Source organism: Periplaneta americana, chromosome 16 (assembly GCF_040183065.1).
Source record: "Periplaneta americana isolate PAMFEO1 chromosome 16, P.americana_PAMFEO1_priV1, whole genome shotgun sequence".
NCBI lineage: Eukaryota > Metazoa > Arthropoda > Insecta > Blattodea > Blattidae > Periplaneta > Periplaneta americana.
The window spans coordinates 172,869,789-172,891,544 of record NC_091132.1 but is presented as its reverse complement, the minus strand read 5'-3'; the positions used below and the strand labels follow the sequence as shown (position 1 = coordinate 172,891,544).

The window sequence follows — 21,756 nt, the reverse complement described above, 5'->3', positions numbered from 1 at the left end:
TCTCGTTGTCGTTTCCGTTCCTGGTTTATTGTGAACTAGCCTTTACCGATACTACAACGTTTAAGATCTCATCTTAATGTTAAGGCTTTCATTGTGATCGGGCCTAGTTCTTTCCAGAAATTTTGTTATTAAGTTATTGATTTTAGCACACCATTCTGGACACGTTTCTGAATTATATTTTTGAAGTCAAAAACATAAGAAAGTAACTAACCGTGGAATCATAGTCTATTAGACTTATGAAGAGTGGATTTATTTCTAGCCTTGAAATCTGTGGCCGGGAGGAAAAAGGTCTTAAATCAATTTTTTTAAGTGAGATTTTTATATATTCTGAAAACGGAAACAATTCTCTACAATCTGGTAAAACGGCGAAAGTCAAATAAGACTCCTGACTGGATTTATAGAGCTTTACCAAATGTCCTAAGTGCTTGTTGAATCGAGCAGACACAGAATAAAGGACTTAAGAATATTTAATACTTTATTCTTTACAAACCATCACATGTTTACTTTCCATGCTTCCCTATTAAAATGGTCCAACTTGTATTTTAGCTATTTTATCACTTACTTATGTCCTTTCGTTTTAAAACTTTAAGCACCAGGGTAAAAAGTCCTATAATTTTTAAGACCCATTTTGCATTCCTAATAATTTACATTTCTCATTTATTTTGACATGAAAAAGGTCTTATGTTTATTAGTCCCTTCTACTCAGTTTGGCTTCTAGTCTTAAAAGGGCTTAAGTGCGGCTATTTTTGGAAATAATCAAGAAAATAGTTAAATGAGCAACATTACCTATTTTAGAAGATATAGTAAACAAAGAATATCCAGGGAAAAACTCTTAATTAAAAGAAAAACTCTATAATTGACACCAATTTCAATCTTTCTACTGCTTTCCTGAAAAGTATAAAATTGTTACTTAAGATCTTTTTCCTCCCAGCCACAGAAATAATGCTAGCAATGATTACTACATACGTAAATTCAGAACAGTATAGGTAAAATGTAAATATGAATGCTAAACTTGTTACATATTTATGTTATGTGTAATATTTACGTTATCAATGATACACAGATAATGCATTAATTTCTTACTGAATAAAATTTGTACATTTTATATTGCATTTTCTTTATCAGTGCGTAAAATAAATATCAGTTCACAAAGTAATTACCTATTTATTTTTTACACATTACTCTCTTAAAAGCTCAATTTACACACTGATATCAACGGGTAAAATACAGCCTTACACACTATCGTAAAAAAAGCCTTTTGATGTCAGTGAATACGCATGTGTCGGGCTAGCGTGCTGGAGTGTGAATAGCCTCTCCCACAGTTATTGCACTTAAAAGGTTTCACTTTAGCGTGAGATCGTATATGGTTTCTGAGTGCATCTAGTCGTGAAAATGATCTGCCACAAATATTACATTTGAAGGGCTTTTCCTCCAAATGAATAAATGAATGGCCTCTAAATTGTGAAGAGCTAGAAAAGCTCTTTCCACAGACATCGCATTTGAATGGCTTCTCACCTGTGTGAATTCGAATATGTGGCTTTAAATGTCCCGATTGTGAAAAGCATTTCCCACAGATTTTACATTTGAATGGTTTCTCTCCTGTGTGCGTACGAATATGCTTGTTAAGTGAATCCAAGTGTGAGAAACATCGCCCACATATATAGCATTTGAATGGCTTTTCCCGCGTGTGTATGCTTATGTGTTTCTTGAGACACCAGGACTGCGTGAAATCTCTGCCGCAGACTTTGCATTTGAACAGCTTCTCGCCAGTGTGCGTACGTTGATGACCTCTGAGGGCTCCTGACTGGGAGAAGCAATCTCCACAAACATCGCATTTGTACGGCTTCTCGCCTGTGTGCGTACGTATGTGCTTTTTTAGAGAGTCCGATTGTGAAAAGCATCTTTCACAAAAATGGCATTTGAATGGCTTCTCGCCCGTGTGCGTATATTTGTGGGTTTTCAGATGTGCTGATTGTGAAAAACATTTCCCACAGATATCGCATTTGAATCTCCTCTCGTCGTCGTGCGTGCAGATGTGCATTCGGTGACTCTCCGGGTCTTGTAAGAGTTCCCAACAAATATTGCACTTGAGAGAATATTCGTCGGAACGGTTAACCAACTGTGGCTTTCTTAAGAGCAATTCGTCATGAATCTGGGATTCACCCGAAGCTTCACAAACAGCATTCTCAGCCGAGCTTTTGAGCTTTACCAGCGACGGTTCGTGTTCGTCAACGCTCAGAATGCTGGAACCAAAACACACTATGAGTGAAGATTAGGAACATCTATGCGGATAACGTGAATATGCTAGGAGAAAATCCACAAACGATTAGGGAAAACACAGGAATTTTACTTGAAGCAAGTAAAGGATAGGTTTGGAAGTAAATCCAAAAAAAGACAAAGTATATGATTTTGTCTCGTGACCAGAATATTGTACGAAATGGAAATATACAAATTGGAGATTTATCCTTCGAAGGGATGGAAAAATTGAAATATCTTGGAGCAACAGTAACAAATATAAATGACACTCGGGAGGAAATTAAAAGGCAGAATAAATATGGGAAATGCCTGTTATTATTCGGTTGAGAAGCTTTCTTCATCCAGTCTGCTGTCAAAGAATCTGAAAGTTAGAATTTATAAAACAGTTATATTACCAATTGGTTTTTATGGTTGTGAAACTTGGACTCTTACTTTGAGAGAGGAACATAGGTTAAGGGTATTTGAGAATAAGGTGCTTAGGAAAATATTTGGGGCTAAGAGGGATGAAGTTACAGGAGAATGGAGAAAGTTACACAACACAGAACTGCACGCATTGTATTCTTCACCTGACATAATTAGGAACATTGAATCCAGACATTTGAGATGGACAGGGCATGTAGCACGTATGGGCGAATCCAGAAATGCATATTGTGTTAATAGTAGAAAAGTTTTCCGGGCTATGAGGCCGTGGTCTGTTGGTTGTGAGACCAAACGTTTCGTTCACTGCTGCGGTGAACATCTTCAGTGGTGTCTATTGCTGGTGCGGCTGGTTCTACTGCGTGTGCCGATTACAGTCGGCGCTGGCTGCATCGTTGTATATATAGTGCGGGAGGGGGGGCTTGCTGTTGTTGCCTCGGTCCGCACTCGAATGTGCTTCGCGGGCGGGTTTGCTGTTTCCCACGCAATTTCAATCGAAAAGAAGAAGGCCTCAAGGTTAACAAGGCCTGGTATCCGGCATTAAGGAAAACCAACATCAAACCCGCCCGCGTAGCACATTCGAGCGCGGACCGAGGCGACAACAGCAAGCCCCCCCCCCTCCCGCACTATATATACAACGATGCAGCCAGCACAGACTGTAATCGGCACACGCAGTAGAACCAGCCGCACCAGCAATAGACACCACTGAAGATGTTCACCGCAGCAGTGAACGAAACGTTTGGTCTCACAACCAACAGACCACGGCCTCATAGCCCGGAAAACTTTTCTACTATTGACGCCGGCCGTGAAAGCCTACACTCCAACATATTGTGTTAGTTTGGAAGCTGGACGGAAAAAAATCTTTAGGGAGGCCGAGACGTAGATGGGAAGATAATATTAAAATGGATTTGAGGGAGGTGGGATATGATGATAGAGAATGGATTAATCTTGCTTGGGATAGGGACCAATGGCAGGCTTATGTGAGGGAGGCAATGAACCTTCGGGTTCCTTAAAAGCCAGTAAGTAATTAAGTAAGAAAAATAGGAAAATCCCAAGAAGAAGAAATCAACACAGCCTTGAAAATGTCCAAATGTCTCAAAATAGCAGATAGGTAATATAATGGTACATCCCTTTGCACATGGTGATGGGAAGAGAGCCCGCAGGCAAACCTCACAGCCTTTGGCTTATTGTGCAATCTTCTTACGTTGGAATGATCGTTGCAGTCCATTTATGATTGCTCTTCAAGCACATGACTCACTTCATGGTGTCATCGCTTCGATTCAGCCACAGCATCCAGTTCTGACTGCAGACCTGATCCCCGCCTGCCTGTGATGTTGTTCTGCGGCATCTGTTCGCAATTCATGTGCCTGATTCTCCTGCATCCTTAACCAGAAGAACATGCCGCAGTACATTCCACCACTCAAGAAGGCGCCATCTATCCAAGGGAGCTACACTCCTCCAGTCACCTGCAGTCCGCTTATTAAGGATATATGTACGTGAACGACCACAAATATTATCAGAAAATGCAGGCTCTAAATTTATAAAAAATTTTATAAGAAAATGAACTCACAATTGGACAGAAATTGTAAGGTACCACAACAAGACTTAGAACTTAAATATCTGATAAAAGTATAAAAAATGTTACTAATATTTTCCAAACTAGTTTTACCAAAGTACGGAAAAAAAAAACAAACAAACAAAAAAAAATTCTCTAGTTACATCATTTGGTGTCCATAACATGTTATGGTCTGTCTGACATCTTTAATATTTTCCTGCATGTAGTAAACACTTATTTCTGAAAAGTAGACTACTCTCGGACATGTAGAGTTATTTTAATAAATTAATATATCAAATATATTAAAATTTACATAATGTGCTGTGACCTAATTTTTCTATTTTCAAAGAAATGGACATTATTTTAGTCTACCTTTTGCACAAATACATCTTAAATCACAGTATAAAATTTCAGAATTCTATCTCTAATGGTTGTGGAGTTATGAAACAATATGTGAGAAAATATTGAAATTTTGGAAAATTAAATTTAAAGTAAAATGTGAATTATAAAAAAAATATTATTAGTAACCTTTTTTATATTTTTATGAGATATTTAAGTTCTAATAAGTCTTGTTGTGGTACCTTGTAATTTTTGTCCAATTGTGAGTTCATTTCCTTATAAAATTTTAGAAATTTAGAGTCTGCATTTTCTGATAATATTTGTGGCCGTTCACGAACATACACCCTTAAAGCCCCTGCAACTTCGCTGGATATGTGCAGCTCCCGCAGATAGATGCCGCCCAAAGGCAGATCCTGCAACCACGTACGCCATGTCCTCCTGGTCGAACTCTAAACTGTTAAGATGATTAATGGAATGATACTGATGAAGGCGAAAGGAAGTCTGAGGTCAAATGTCGAAAGTCACCCAGCAATTCTGCTTAGAGTGGTTGAGGGAAAACCTCAGAGGAACCTCAACCAGGTAACTTGTCCTCACCAGAATTTGAACCCAGGCCCACTTGTTTCACGGTCAAGACTAATCATTACTCCACAGCGGTGTACTAGTGTGAGTCAGTAAAGCTGGGGCCATGCTCAGACCGTCTTGTTCCCAGCAACGAACCCATTCTTAATTTGAGAGAGAGGATACATGTACCGAGAAGCAGTATTGGACGTTTCGGGAATGGCACCTCCCAGTATTTAACTCAGAACCTTCCAGTACCTAACCAGTTTCTTTTCCAACTGAGGTGAGCTGACGGAACAAAATCAGTAACAATGAAGCTGGGCGATACTGCTAACAGTATGATGTTAAGAAATCTGCTCTAACAGCAGTTGGCAACATGTAGCGCTGACTTTAGTAGTTAGATCAGGAAAGATTGCAAAAAGCAGAGTTAATGATGTAATTGAGTTGGCCATACAAAGCAACATATTATAAAAAGCTCAAGAATGGGGTCGTCCACATTATGTAAGTCTCACAGAGGCCAATCCTGCCCTGCAGATTACTATCAATTAATTTACAATTACAAAAAGACTTATCTTCAGAATTAGTGAGGTCCTTGCTTCTTCCTGTTTCTTCAGTTATTTTGCTGGGACGTGTGTTTGGTTATGTGGAATGAAGTAGGGTTGCTAGATTATTATAATTTTTGTTACAGTCTCTAAAGTAATGCCGTAGTAGAGCGGTGACCGAAGCAGGTGTCGTGATTACATCATGTAATCACAGACATTCAAACGGGCATGACGAGTTTCCTGTACATTGCTGTGTATTTTATTCAAGGACTGAAGAAAGCATTGGCGGTATCATGTCGCCCTACAAACTCTGTCTCTACAAGCAGTAAGAGGTGGTTTCGTAAAGAATGCGAAGGAAAACTTTTTTGTTGTTCTGTCGGATAAAATATATGTTTACTTTGCTCAACGGTTCAATTAGAAATATATAGAAACATTAATTGCCATGCTGAGTAATTTATTATTATTATTATTATTACTGACCACTAAGTATGTGTTTCTATAATTAATGTATACGTGCATGAATAGTGATATTTTTACGTCTTCTCCCTAGAAGGATAAAATTGTTATGTTTTATCTCAATTTTAATCTTCTTAATCTTTAGATGAGGGTAACTATTATTTCATGTAGAAATAACACTGTAGAAAACTGATTCAATATTATGTGCCAACGAACTGCTAGACGCCAGGAACTGACATGTCTTAAATCATAGCCAGGAAGAGAAAGATGAGATAAATAAATGTAAGACAAGAGTTTGAAATATCTCATGCTCTAAAGCATTTTAATAGAACAGAATTTCTAAAAAGAGTAAAGATTAAAATAGCTGAAATAACTTGTCCATAATAAGTTTTTAACTTTTAAAAACTACGAAATTCTCGATCAAGTATCGAGAGAAGAATTTAGAAATTTCCTGTTTATATTTAAGGGGAAGGTTAAAAAAAGAAGCAAGAAAAATCGTATATACTGGCTCTTGATAATAGCAATGACATTACTGATACAGCAAAGCTTGAGATTTTTATCCGCGGGATTGATCAAGATGTTAGTACAGGAACCACCACTGGTTGTAGTTTTCATGCCTTTCCTCCATCTCCTTACTTCATAGGCTGTCTGTCGCATGTAATCACTGCAGCTCGAGTTTTGGTCACCGCTGTCATAGTGCAATCATGACTTGGAGTGCCTGATCCAAGAAGTACTTTTGGTTGAACGAGGATTGAGCGTATTCTCTTCCTGCACTTTCAGCCATCTTACATGTCATACCAACATAACTTAGGAGGCATTACGAACGTTCCACGCTAGTTTGCGATGTTCCAGCTGGATGGTTGAGCGGGTATTTGAAATGTATATATTCATAGCTATCGATATAAGATTACGAATGTTTCGCGCTAGTTTCTAATGTTCGAGCGGGAATTCGTAATGTGGAAATGGCTGATCGTATTAATATTAGGAAGCTGAGCATTATTAATACTGAAAATGAAGCGCAACAGTGGTGCCGGGAGAAAGGTCTGCTTCCCGCAAATATGGAGTGTCCACTTTGTGGGGAGTTGCTGTATCCTCAATTTGGCAGGAGAGACAAATACGGTTTCTTTCATTGTCAAAAAAAATGCGCCGGGCATGAGGTTTATGGAACATTTAAGTTGTCTGCTGCAAATAACACATTTTTCAGTCGTGCGAGATTGTCAACTATGAGAGTTCTCCTTACAATTTACGGTTTTGCTGTGAAGTTTTCGTACTCCCAAACAATAAGGGAGTGCGATGAGACGAATGTACCTGATGTAGCAGAGTCAACGATCGCGGATTGGTTTTCATACTTGAGGGAAGTGTGTAGAGGTAAGAAAATGAACTGTTATGGCAGATTGGGTTAGTTTAGGCTTTTATTATGTCTTTGGTAATTATCTGTGACATGTTAAGTTACTTTAGGATTTTACTGACAGGTTAGGTTAGTTAAGGATTTTAGTGACAGGTTAGGTTAGTTTAGGATTTTAGGTTAGGTTAGGTTAGGTTTTTATGATGCGTTAGATAATTTTAGCTTTTTTATGCCTTGTGTAGGCAAATCTGTGGCAGGTTAGGTTGGGTTAGGTTAGGTTAGTTTAGGGTTTTGCTTAGGTTAGATTAGGTTAGGTTAGTTTAGGTTTTTATTTTATTTTTTATTTATTTATTTTTTTTATTTGGTTATTTTACGACGCTTTATCAACATCTCAGGTTATTTAGCGTCTGAATGAGATGAAGGTGATAATGCCGGTGAAATGAGTCTGGGGTCCAGCACCGAAAGTTACCCAGCATTTACTCACATTGGGTTGAGGGAAAACCCCGGAAAAAACCTCAACCAGGTAACTTGCCCCGACCGGGAATCGAACCCGGGCCACCTGGTTTTGCGGCTAGACGTGCTAACCGTTACTCCACAGGTGTGGACATTAGGTTTTTATGATGCGTTAGATAGTTTTAGCTTTTTTATGCCTTGTGTAGGCAAATCTGTGGCAGGTTAGGTTGGGTTAGGTTAGTTTAGGGTTTTGGTTAGGTTAGGTTAGTTTAGGGTTTAGGTTAGGTTAGGTTAGTTTAGGGTTTTGATTAGGTTAGCTTAGATTAAGTTTTTATGATGCGTTAGTTAGTTTTAGCCTTTTTATGCCTTGCGTAAGCAAATCTGTGACAGGTTAGATTGGGTTAGGTTAGATTAGGTGAGTTTAGTTTAGTTTAGGTTTTTATGATGCGTTAGATAGTTTTAGCTTTTTTTATGCCTTGTGTAGGCAAATCTGTGGCAGGTTAGGTTGGGTTAGGTTAGGTTAGTTTAGAGTTTTGCTTAGGTTAGATTAGGTTAGTTTAGGTTAGGTTAGGGTTTTATGATGCGTTAGATAGTTTTAACTTTTTTATGCCTTGTTTAGGCAAATCTGTGGCAGATTAGGTTGGGTTAGGTTAGGTTAGTTTAGGGTTTTGGTTAGGTTAGGTTAGTTTAGGTTTTTTATTATGCGTTAGATAGTTTTAGCTTTTTTATGCCCTGGGTAGGCAAATCTGTGGCAGGTTAGGTTGGGTTAGGTTAGTTTAGGTTTTTATGGTGCGTTAGATAGTTTTAGCTTTTTTATGCCTTGTGTAGGCAAATTGTGGCAGGTTAGGTTGGGTTAGGTTAGGTTAGGGTTTTATGATGCGTTAGATAGTTTTAACATTTTTATGCGTTGTGTAGGCAAATCTGTGGCAGGTTAGGTTGGTTTAGTTTAGGAGTTTAGTGAGAAGTTCGGTTAGGTTAGTTTAGGCTTTTTTTTGCTTTGCATATACGAAACTGTGCAAGGTTAGGTTAGTTTAGGCTTTTGTTATGGTTTGGATATACGAAACTGTGACAGGTTAGGTTAGGTTTTTGTAGGCTTTTGTTTGCTATAAGTTTTATTTTTCTTTCAGATAGTCTGGATCGCCGTTACAAGAACGAACCTAGAATTGGAGGGCCGAATCATATAGTAGAAATTGATGAATGCAAGATTGGACGTAGAAAATTTGAGGCTGGTCGTGTTGTGGAGGGTTCTTGGGTTTTGGGCATGATAGATCGTGAGACGAAGGAAGTGCGATTGGAGATTTGTCCGAATAATAAGAGGGACAAAGATACTTTGCTTCGCCTTATTGGGAAACATGTCGCGGCTCAAAGCACGATTATGACGGACTGCTGGAAGGGATATGAAGGCCTGGATGTTAACAATTTCCGTCATTTGACTGTGAATCACAGCCTCAACTTTGTTGATCCGGAAAGTGGTGCATGCACGAATTTGATCGAAAACGCATGGCGTGGACTTAGGGGACGTCTGTCTCGGGGAGGCGTGCGCAAGGAAGACCTCAGTGATCACCTTTGTGAATATTTATGGAGGAAGGATTGTTCGAGGCTAGCGCGCGATCCTTTTGAGGCTCTGCTTGAAGATGTAAAATTGCTCTATCCCGGAGGTGTCCGTTTCGAAGAAGGAGAAAGCGATTGAGTGTGGCTGTCGTGTAGTAGTGATTTTTTTTTTTTTTACGTTGGCAGTTGAAGTGCGTCATTGTGTACCATAATGGCGGGCTTCGAAAGAAAGTTTTCAGTTGTGAAATTTATGTTTATTGTAGTATTATATGCTCTAGTTGAGTGTTTTTCAGTGGGTATTGAATTAATAAGAGTTCTGCGTTCTTTACATTACATCGCATCGTGTGTTTCATATCACTAAAATCGTTTCACTGGCTAGAAAACTGAATGTTCGCACTCGTATTACGTTGGACGTGTCATTTCTCAGGTAATTTGCCACATATCTCTAGAATTAGTTTACTTGTAACAATTACCAATGGAATCCTTAAGTTTTAAAATGCATCTCCACAAAACATTCCATCAAATTCGCTTTGTAATTCGAACATTTTCTATTGCAAAATCGTCGGAATCCGCTCAATCCTCGTTTCACCGTACTTTTATGTGTTCTGATTCCTATTTCACCTCACACGTAAGAACATCGTCAGACAGGTGATGAAAGCAATTTAAAAATAAAGTATGGGTGTATTACAATTCTGTTACTTTCTACACCTTGAGGCAAAACTGAATTATTGATGACCTATATAATCATTTAACTGAACGCATGATATTAAGAAGAAATCAAAGGCATCAACGCTACACTTACCTTTCAGTGAAGACTTCATACTCTTCGTCTATTTCCAGGTTAGTGTCCTCTTTTACTTTAAGCACGTCAAATGTGTCTTCCTGGAAACAATGAAGATTAAGCAGAGAGTTTGAAAAGGTCACAGCCACTGAGATACAAAGTAATTATCTTGCGATTTTCATATTTCAAGATATTTTTTTTTTACAGGAAAACTCGTTTGCATTAATAACCAGCGGAAATGAATTGGGCCTAATACGTTCTTTTCTAACAATCGATCATACTAATAAATAGGGCCCGGACATATATGCACTGGAAATACCTAAAATAGGCAGGCAAATATGCACTAAAAGTGTTGAAAACATGCACTAAAAAGAATACAATATGCACTAACCAAATCTTGGAACTGTACAGTGGTTGGTTTTTTCCAACACTTTGCATGAAAGTAAATGAGTATTGCTGGGTTCTTTTGGACATAATTTACCCACTATGAAGTTGGCTGTGTATCTGCCACACGAATCTGTTGATTCATCAACCAAAATCCATACGCAGTTCCCTCCTATGTTAGACCATATTGAATCTAGGATAGAAGCATGTAGTGAAAGTAAATCATTTTTCCTAAGAGTGGATTCATCCGGTGTCCTCTGATTAAGACAATATTTTTGAAGAAATGATCGTAGATGTGGATTATTTAATTTATGCAGCGGAATGTTCTGCATACGAAAGCTTTACAAAGGTCAGCGGAAAATGTACTAACTTCAGACTGTGATTTCGCCTGAGTTAAAAGTACCTGTTGCATTTTCTTACCCTTTTGTTTTGACCAGAGATGTGCAGTTGTTTTCGAATGCTGTTCTTGTTAAAACTTTTTCTCGCGTTTCACAGTCTTCTCACATACTTGACAATATACTACATCGCCATCATTTGAATAGTCACTATTGCCTGAAATCCCACTGTTACATTAAAAATGATTTAGTGGACTTATCTTTTGGCATTTTTAGTTTAATCTCACAGAACACCGCATAAACTAGATGAAAAACAAGTCAGCAGATGAACACCTGCGATCCTGTCGACACGAACTTTGAGAGGATACTGCACTGAGAAAGGAGTGTAAGAAATTCCTTCTGTGAAAATGTCTGCAACGTCCATCTACCTGCATGTATTGTGAGACTGGAAGTATGGTCCCGTTAACATTTCACTTGAAAGAGATAGGTTATTGTGGTGCCAAGGGATGTCCAACATGTTGAATCATTAGGCTTTAAGTTTGCACTAAGCCTAATGATTCAACATGAAGCATCGTGAGTTACGTTTTATGGAGATGTTTTATGAGAAAAGAGAACACAAAATCAATATCGACGTGTTGAGGGAGAAGCAATCTGTAACATCACTCACCTCAGGTTCACACTTCACAGTACCAAACGTAATTCGCTCTGCAGATTCCTCTACCTTGATTTCCTTTTTGAGATCGCAGATAGGGTCGCTCCATTGCAGGAGTGTCTCTTGCTGTGGAATACAGACATCATCAATTTGTTAAACAGTATTATTGTTGGATGCTGGGTGTACAAGACAAGTCTTGTCTTGAAAAATAGGCAACACACAGAATATAAGAACGTGAAAAGAAAGGCCATGAGGTACTTGAACTCATGCCGGAGTATAGTGTGAAATCATGAGTAAAACTTGATAGCTATGGAGTTTCTAGGAAATTACAGAAGAGCAATAATTTCATAGTTAAAATACGAAATGGTGCCCCACTATATACTGCACAAAATTAAATTAAATGTAGAGTAAAATCCCTCGTATCCGGCACCCAAATAACCGGCAAGTAACTTTTTCAAAACACACACGATATAAATACCGCTTGTTCCACTAATAATAAGTTAAATAATGTCATACCTAATAAACTTCAAACCAGAGATCGTCTTAAAGATAACAGAATATATATGTTGCATTTCAAAAATTGTTCTAATAAATACATCAGCCAAACTTGTACAAATTATACAACCCGGCTTAAAGAACACATTTCCGATTTCAAATACAACAGACAAGAATCTAAATTCGCAATGCCTCTAATAGAGCAAGGATATGAACTAATATAAATGATACGCTATAGATTATTCAACCCATGAACGATAATCCACTTATCCATATTGCCGAAGAATTTCATATTTCACAAGCAATTAACAACGGTTTATCGCTTTTAAATGAACAATTCTCGAATAAGCACTGCACACTACACAACTTAAATTCTCCTTGCACACGTAACTTCCGGTATTCCAATACACCTCCCCCCTCCAACTTTCAGGCTGGCATTACTTAGTTAACTTGTAAATGTATATTCAATTAAGCAGTCACCCCACTCTGCAAAGTCGCATATTCAAAATTGTTTTCAAAAGTAATTCTTTAATACAACAAAGATTTTTACGTAATTTTCAGACCATAAGACCACATGTGCCTCCAGGTAAACAGCAGTAAACATGATGCTCCATATACACAATCTTCATCTTTTCACCATTTTATAACTGTATATTAACTTGTGCCTTGTAAATGCAGACATTATGACATCCATTATATACAATTACAAGATACTTTTACATATAATCGCAAGGAAGCACATGCTGTTTATACTACATAATTTTCATATTGGACCCTGTGCTTGATTTTAACATTTTAAGAATTTTAAATTTGTTTATGCTCGACCATGCCGAAATGTAGTAATTACACACCTGGTAGCAGTCCTTTAATGCATGTCATTAAAGTACACCTACTCATTAAAGGTCAGGTTTTCGATTATTCTCGGATATGCAATCGAAAGACAACGAGGAAAACGTCACGGAGGCTGGAAATCCAATACTGTCGCAGAAGGTTATGTTCTGTTACTATAATAATTAGCGTTAATTGTAAATAATATTCAAATAAATTCAATTTGTCATCTCGTTTTTCAATGTCGAGTTCAATTTCAAGGTTATATCAAGTTTAACATTTATCTTACTAGATTATATCAAGGCCGTCGACATTCGTTGCCCGGAAAAAAACAATACTTTCGCGTCTGCGCACATCTCACAATTTACGAGCTTGCACAAGGTCAGTTCGCTCCTCAGTCACATAAGCATAACATGAATACTGCTGAATAATTTCAAGTTAGGAGTATGGTCGAGCATAATAAGTCGTATGAAACTTGCCTATAATGGTAATTAAGACGCTCGTATGAAAATTATGAAACTCGCTTGCGCTCGTTTCATAAACATACATATTCGTGTCTTAATTACTATCATTATAGGCTCGTTCCATAATGTACTAATATACATTTAATGTTTTGTAATATTCATTCCTATTGTATGATCTTACACTTTCTACATGATTCACCTTTATGTAACCATTGTGTTTCATTGTTTATAGTGTAATAACTGTTCATTTTAAGGATTAATGATGATCTGATGATGGTTTTTAACAAACCGAAAAAGTTTATCATGAAATAAAATACTGCACTATTATATCAAATTAGATAAGTTTATGACGGTCATATCTGAAAAGCATTTGCTAAGTTAGATCAGTTTAGTTCAAGTGTACAGTATTATTAACCCATAATTAGGTTTTTAATTGGATATTATACGACGCTTTTTCAACTGCTATGGTGTTATAAGGTCTGAATGTAATGAAGGTGATAATGCCAGCCAAAAGAGTCCAGGATCCAACGCCGAAAGTAACTCGGCTATTATAGGGTTGAGAGAAAATCACGGACAAAATCTCAACTAGATAACTTTTCCAACCAGAATTTGAACCCAGATCCGCTTGTTCTACGAACAGACATGATAACCGTTAATTACTTCACAGGGGTGGTTTCTAATGATGTTACACTACAATATGTACAAAGTGCAGTACCAGCATTTAAAAATATCTGCAATATAATAAAATCTCATTGATGATTGAGCCCGAATGTTTAGGCATTTAACAGTTAAAATAGGCAGGGGAAAAAAGGCAATAAAAACGTAAAGAAACAATAACCTTTGAAACAGGCATTATAAATTTTACAAAGGCATAATATATTTTAGCAATAAGTTTAAATTATATCAATATAACACACATATTTACTTCGTAGATGACACATATTGACTTATAAAATACTTTTTTTCTTGGTTAACTCTTTTTTTCACAAACCTTACATAATAAAACTGTTCCATCGGTTGAAAACACATGGGCACCAAATTCACAAACGTAAGCATGAAGTTTACTTTTCAATGGATTACTCAATTTAGGCATTCTAGCTAACCGAACTTATACCTTCTGTCACCCGACAATAACTGACTGTTCCTCACTCAAATTTCTTTCTCCTACAATAATAAACACGTGTAGCACAAAATTGTAACAGTAAGATTTGAAAACATGAAAGCAAACAACTGGAAATGCTACGTGACAACTTCTATGAGAACGAGCTTAATATTTAAAATTATAAAGCTGATTGTTGGTATCGTGAAGATATGACAATATTATATTTGTAACTGTGGATTGTCAATCATTATTCATATTACATCAATAACATTAAAGCAAGATTATTAGCAGATTAAGCACCGAAATAAGTCACTTTTATTTATTATTGTTAGTATAGTGAGTCATTCTTTCTAATATTTAAATTTCATACACTTTACATTACAATTAATTAGAAAATTGCAATTAAACAAAAAATAGTGCTTTAAAATGACGAAAAAGGCATTTATTAGTAAGGCAAAATAGGCAAAATAAAGATTGGCCCTATCACTTTGATTTACTCCAAATCACATTTATATCTATGCAAATAATGATTTACTTGCACCCAGTATAAAAGGCATTTGCCAAACATCTGGGCTCTATTGATGACATTATATTGTGACAACCACCCAATAAACATAAACGTAAAAGAAGAAATCATTCAGATAAGGCGATTTAATGAAGGATGGCTTCACACTTACATGTGATAAATGGTTCGCCTCTCCTGTGTCTGAGTCGTCATTTGATTGCAAAGCCAAGGGATCGACCTCCGGTTCAGTCTTTACAACATCCATGAGGACTGAAAGAACAGTGCCAGAAAATTAGTTATTTATGATACGAGCATCACAACGTTTGATATTACAATGCGATATGTGAAAGTTGTCGAACGAGTTTGTTAACAAGTCTAGTATTTTAACATGAAGTTACGAAGTTTTAACATGAAGTTATGAAGTATAAGTATACCGTACAACGTTTTATCCACTTTGATAAACAAATAATTCTTTAATGAGACCAATATTTAAACTATTCAGTCCGCTGTAGCTTCGTCAACTTCAGGAATTAATATAACAAATAGTGAACATATTGTTGTTAATATTTATAATAAATAAAATCAATTCCATTTTATTTAATGTGTGGATCACATTATGCAACCAGTTAGGTAAGAGCAATATCATTATCTAACTACTTGCGTAATGAATATGTTTACAACTTTTTTATTAGTGATGTAAAGTCCACATTACATACTCAAATTAGATAAAATTAGGGTGAAGTTTTATTAATGTACTGCCAGAATAGGATATTAAAAACAAACACTGAAACTACCTTAGTATTGTAGTGTGGAGTAGTGGAAACTCGATGTGATCACTGGGAGAGCTGTGGTCCCACCCAACCCGCCCTAAATAGGTTCCTTACTTATATAGGAAAATCGTCGTACTTTAAGGAAGAAGGCGGCCATATTCCGTCGTTGTGACGTTATTTGAGGTGGAGTGGGAGAATAATTGCAGTGTCGCCAACTGTGATAACCATTCATATTATCTTACACACCTAACCTAACCTAACCTAACGTGCTACATACCTATTGTAACATTCCTAACGTTTAGCACACCTATTGTAATATTCCTCACAGTTTCATTTCGTTTGCCCATATTGGCATCCCTGCTACGCCTATAGCATGGAACTCAAGTGTCATCTAGTGGAAGTGAAGTGAAACTGCGACTCTGTTAATTAGGCCTACGTTTCCGAAGTTGTTTCTGTGTTATCTGCAAGAATTATTGTGTCATTGTAGTGATAATTGCATTTATATTGTACAGTAAAAATTGAAATGTGTCGTGGCTGTGATAAAAGTGTTCTAAATTTATTTCCAGCGCCACAATCCCAGTGATAAACGTGTGAATATTCGTTAGGAGTCCGTTGGAAGTGGCAGTACAGTAATAAAACTTGATAAAAATTAGTTATTTGAAGCTTGTGAAACGTTCTAAATGTTATTAGTTCAACTGAAAATATGCAGTGCTAAAAAAAAAAAAAAAAAAAGTATCGTATGGTTTACGTCCCTACGTTCCTTTCCTTCACTAGAAACCACAACGTTAGCACTTCCATTGCCATTAGCTTACCATGCATCTCTCATTTCACACGTGATTTATTACATTTATGGACAATTTCGTTTTCTTCGAATATTTCCTTATAAAATCCTCAACTTTGAAATCCATTAAAAAACAAAAAAACTTACAGATTTAATCAATTTCACTTCGAAAATTACCGGAGTAACACAGCGTTAGTTTCACCAAGAAACATTTAACATACATTAGTCAACCAGAAAGTGCGAACGGCATGTACAGGCTAATATTCAGAATTTCAAAGCTACAATGATGATTGGTATGTTATTTTATAGGCAAGATTGTGTACAAGGGTACTATAACCAACAACTGTAAATTAAATTGAAACTAGCATTATTTCACTTCTAAATTCTCAATAAAAATGCGGTATTGAAAATGTTAGATAGCGTAAGGTAATTAAGTTCAAAGAGCAGTAAATACGTACAGAAACTTCAAGAAACCAGTCAAACTGAATACTTTCTGTAACACAGTTACGATTCAGTGGGTCGTGACTAACAAATGTTTAATAATTCATATATGAAGACATATGGTTAATAATGATATAATAATTCTTGCAGAAAACAGTGGTGAAGCTAAGTTGTAAATACTGGATAGGCTGAAAAATCTGGTTACCTTGTATCTCTCTTTTATACAGCAGATGTTTTTGCGCTTTTATATCCATTTTTTTGTGATAACAGACCTTACATGAAAATGACCACTCATTATCACCCTTAAACAATACAGGTATAATAATATAACTTACTTGTCTCATTGGCAATTTTATGTTAAAAGCCATATTTTTCTAGAATGTTTAGTCTTGAAGAAAATTTGTTTTGTGTGCGAGATTTTTTCTAATTTTCAAGAGAAGAATTAGAGATTCTTTTATTATAGGATAAACTTTGAATACCATTACTATTTCCAAAAAGTGTACGGTAAATAATCTTAAATCATATATATGCAATTATTTATCACTGAAGATACTTTTAGCGCAGCGCAAAGTTTAACCTATAATATTGTCACATGTTTTAACAGATCCATTTTGACTTTCTTCTATGCAGACTGGACGAGAGAAAGAAAAAAAAAAAGACAACGGATGAAAACAACGTTTTAGCAGCTTCTAAAAATGTGTAGGGAGACTCTTAGGCTTCACGGCTTAGACCACACGATTTTGTACAGACATAAAAAATGAAATAATGGGCCTAAAAATGAAATTGCATAGTGAACAACCTGTTCTCAAACTTGATATTGAAAATGTGATCGTGCACTGAGTGGGATTATACAATGAACTCCTTCGATTTGAGAATCAATGTTAAGCATTACCTGGATAAATCTTGGAGAAAAGGGTCCACATTTAGACGTGCCCTTCTTCCGACCATTAAAAATGACTTGGAGGAAGACTGGTTCTGTGTCAAAGACGGTGTTTCTTGACCTGCTGAAATCTGTGATGGAAACTGTTAGATTGGAAAGAAGAGGGAATGTTAAGAGTGGAATTGTGCCTCTAAATAAAGACAAAGGGCCGAAGCCAAGGCAGCAAGGAAAGAAGATGATAATGCCAGGTCAGAGTGTTACTGGGGCAGATTTAGGCCCGTAACACACTTGCAGTTTTCGCTAGCGAGAAATGTGTTGCGAGAAAGAGGCGAAGGGCCTTCCTCCACACACTTGGCGAGTTCTCGCTATCACAGATCACACCTCGCTATGATCATCTATGCACTGCCTTCATGCAGAAAGCATCTCTCTTATAGTAATCACTCGTTGGGGGAAATATTATAGGTTATGTATTTACTTATATTGTCGTACTTAAATATATAACCTGTAAGTATATTGTCGTACTTTACAAATTACGTACGAACGCTATGTTGAATCTGAGTATTCAGATGATGAGGAAATGGAGTTACATGAACATATTTTGTTAATGAAAAAAAAAAAGGTAGGCTTAAAATTAAAGCCAGAAATATTTCAAAATCACATTGTACCTTACGAAAATAAGGGCGAGTTTTGGACACTGGTTTCGATTTGAATGATGATACGTTTAGGCGTTATTTCAGGTTGAATGGACCTCAGTTTTTTCCATTCATGATATGATAGAGGATTCTTTGCTATGTTCTGATTAAAATTATGTAAACTGTTAAGACATATAGATACATTATTTCAAATGTTTAATACTATTAAATCTCATAAAAATAAAATATAGCCCTATTTATTTTCAGATAATCTGATATTTGTCTCCAGATTTCTTCTTTAAGTTTCGTGTTTTTATAGATTTCATCCCGTTTATCATATAAATAGGCCTACGGGTGACATCGTACAAGTTCGATAAGTTTCTGCCTGCAATTATCAGCCATCTTTCCTCATTTTAAAATAAAAACAATACAATTCATCGCCATCTGTGGTATCTTTTTCTACATTCAATCGTCATAAAGAGTATGAATGTCAAACATCTTTGATAAATGTGTCAAGAAAATTCGCTGAGCTACCGATTCCAACGAGAAACTCGCGCGAGGTTTTTGCCTCGAGCGAGAATCTCTTCCAGTGTGTGGACGTCCATTTGATTCCATGTTATCAAGTTTTTAATTTTCTCGCAACACATTTCTCGCTGGTGAAAACTCTGAAAGTGTGTTACGGGCCTTAAGTGAAGATCATCCCGATGCTGTTATTGCTGCTGACAGTTCCAGGAACAATGAAGAAACCACAAATGAAGACACATTTATTGCAGATGTAAACATGCAAGAAAGAAGTGAGTGTATGTACAGAGATGGAATGACATATACAGGCATTTTTCCTGTGAAAAGTGCTGATATAAATGTAAATGACTGACTCCTAATGACGTTTCATAGCCGCAGCTATATAGGGAAAGTGATAGTTTTGTCCCCCAAATTTCTAGCAACATTTTTTGAAGGAGAAACCCTCGAACAAAATGCAGTGTTCCTTGTTTGTCTTCCCCAATACAGACGACATTACTGAATTTAAGTATGATCAAGCAATAAGTAGGCTTCAAACTCCATATCAGAAAGAGGATAAATTCTGACATTTGCGATAAATTCAAAGGAGTGAGAAAGTGACAACACTGTTCTCTGCCATTAATTTAAGCGTGTCATTGATGTATGTTAGCTTACTTTTTAAAATATGTAATTTGTGTTGCTATTCAACCTACATGACTAACAAAATACATAAGAATTAAACACTTCTCATTCACTCCACCTAAGAGGTGAATAGAAACAAGAAGAAATTATTTTTTAAAAATATATTTACATATAATTTTAAATGTTTTAGATACTTAGAATTTATGTTATTCAACCTACACGGTGATTACTAGCAAAACACATAACACTCAAATGCTTGTCGTTCACCCCACCCAATGGGTGAATGCATATCATTTAACATTAATTTGTGAAGCATTTATGCAGAGAATATTCAAAGTCGTTGCTATTGATCCCGTTTCATGGTACTAGGAGATTTAAGTTGTATAATAGACAAACCAAATACAGAATGCCAGCTCAACTTACAAAAACATTGCTTCACCCCATTAAATGGATTTTTTGTTCCAAACAATAAAACTCAAACTTTACTGTTATTCACTTATTCGGCAGGTAATCACTACTGACCTATTTGCTTAGAAAAAGATTTAACAGACCTATCGGTGAAGATGAAATAAAATACATTTCAAATGATCTGAAAGTTTTTCGAAATAGTAAAAATGACCCAAAAAATATAAAAATGACCTATTTGTTCAAAAGTAAAAAAATGCAATATAAGAAATCAGTTTTTTACGTCGATATTAACATAGAAAGGATTTCTATATTAATAACCATCGTCTTAATGTGAAAAATAAGAATATGACTTTTCACCAACATCCTCCCCCTACTGATAACACATGTAGGTTGTAGATCAGCTTTTATACGAAACAGCTGTTATGATTGCAGCGTAAGCTGAAACCCTCTCGTAGTGGTCAGTGACCTCGACAAGATTGTTAGGGTAAGTCTAAAAAAGACTGAATAGTACAAGTTCAAGATTGGAGTATCCCACAATTTTAATTCTAATTACAAATTTCCCTATCAAGTCTTTTTTTTTTAAATTATGTTTTATTTAACGACGCTCGCAACTGCAGAGGTTATATCAGCGTCGCCAGATTTGCCGGAATTTTGTCCCGCAGGAGTTCTTTTACATGCCAGTAAATCTACTGACATAAGCGTGTCGCATTTAAGCACACTTAAATGCCATCGACCTGGCTCGGGATCGAACCCGCAACCTTGGGCATAGAAGGCCAGCGCTATACCAACTCGCCAACCAGGTCGACATCGTAAGTCTTCCAAAGTCAGATTTAAGACACTGGAAAAGATTAAAAAACGGGCTCTTAAGTGTTGTCGGAAAAATTCACCATTAAAATGGGACACACTCACGGACAGGAGAACGCGAATTCGATTATGCGCACTGTTCAAAACACACAGAGGTGAGCCTGCCTGGAGAGAAATAAAAAATAGGTTGCAGCCGCCAAATTACTCTTCAAGGAACGACCACTCATATAAATTGAGGGAAAGAAGGCAGAGGACGGACACTGGAAAGTTTTCTTTTCTCAATCGTACTATCAGGGACTGGAATGCTTTACCTGCAGACTTACTAAAGGCTTTACCAATAACCAAAAATGTATTTATAAATAGGCTTAAGGACTTTACTATTAGACGGTAATTATACACAGTACTTAAAGGGTGTAAATGATATGTTGTTATTGAAGTGTTGTATCAGTGAAGAAGTATGTTGTCAGTGAAGTGTGTTGTATCAGTGAAGAAGTATATCGTGTCAGTGAAGTGTGATGTGTAAGTGAAACGTGTTCCTGTCAGTGAAGCTGTATAGGTTATAGTGGCAGTGCAAAGTATTTGAACAGTGAAATGTTTTTGAAGTGTTAGTGAAATCAGGATAGAATCAGTGAAATGTGTCGTAGTTCCAGTGCAGTGAGTGAGTTGACAGAGAAATGAGTGTAATGTTGAAAGGTACTTGTGCAGATATGAACATATACTCGTGAGTTTTAGTTCGATCTTAGTTTTAAGATACAAACTAGAATATTTCAAATGTTATTTTAAGTGATCGTTTCATTTAATTTAGTATATTCCCTGTTGTTATTATTATTATTATTATTATTAGTATTATCATTAATTGTATTTTTAATTAATAAGTTTATT

At 36.4% G+C, this 21,756-nt stretch overlaps 1 protein-coding gene and 1 long non-coding RNA gene across 4 annotated transcripts; one reads left to right on the top strand and one right to left on the bottom strand.

Moving 5' to 3' along the window:
* Positions 1-267: 267 nt before the first annotated feature.
* LOC138691937 (zinc finger protein 135-like) lies at positions 268-17,137 on the bottom strand. 3 transcript variants are annotated; one of them, XM_069814594.1, is made up of 5 exons: positions 17,028-17,137; positions 15,191-15,288; positions 11,640-11,750; positions 10,275-10,354; positions 268-2,243 (listed from the first exon to the last, which is right to left on the bottom strand). In XM_069814594.1, the coding sequence occupies exons 2-5, from the start codon at positions 15,281-15,283 to the stop codon at positions 1,265-1,267; spliced, it is 1,263 nt and encodes a 420-aa protein (XP_069670695.1). In that variant the 5' UTR covers positions 15,284-15,288; positions 17,028-17,137; the 3' UTR covers positions 268-1,264. The 3 variants fall into 3 exon arrangements, with proteins under 3 accessions (XP_069670695.1, XP_069670696.1, XP_069670694.1); XM_069814595.1 differs by lacking the exon at positions 17,028-17,137 and adding an exon at positions 16,717-16,861; XM_069814593.1 differs by lacking the exon at positions 17,028-17,137 and adding an exon at positions 16,601-16,703.
* A 53-nt stretch (positions 17,138-17,190) lies between these two features.
* Positions 17,191-21,106, top strand: LOC138691946 (uncharacterized). The gene is made up of 2 exons (XR_011329994.1): positions 17,191-17,326; positions 17,615-21,106. It is a non-coding gene; the product is annotated as an uncharacterized lncRNA (long non-coding RNA).
* Positions 21,107-21,756: the final 650 nt, after the last annotated feature.

Coding starts and splice junctions, on each gene's coding strand:
- LOC138691937 (XM_069814593.1), bottom strand. Junction 10,355..11,639: donor CTGTGAAGTGTGAACCTGAG/GTGAGTGATGTT, acceptor CATTGTTTCCAG/GAAGACACATTTGACGTGCT. Junction 2,244..10,274: donor TATGAAGTCTTCACTGAAAG/GTAAGTGTAGCG, acceptor TTTTGGTTCCAG/CATTCTGAGCGTTGACGAAC.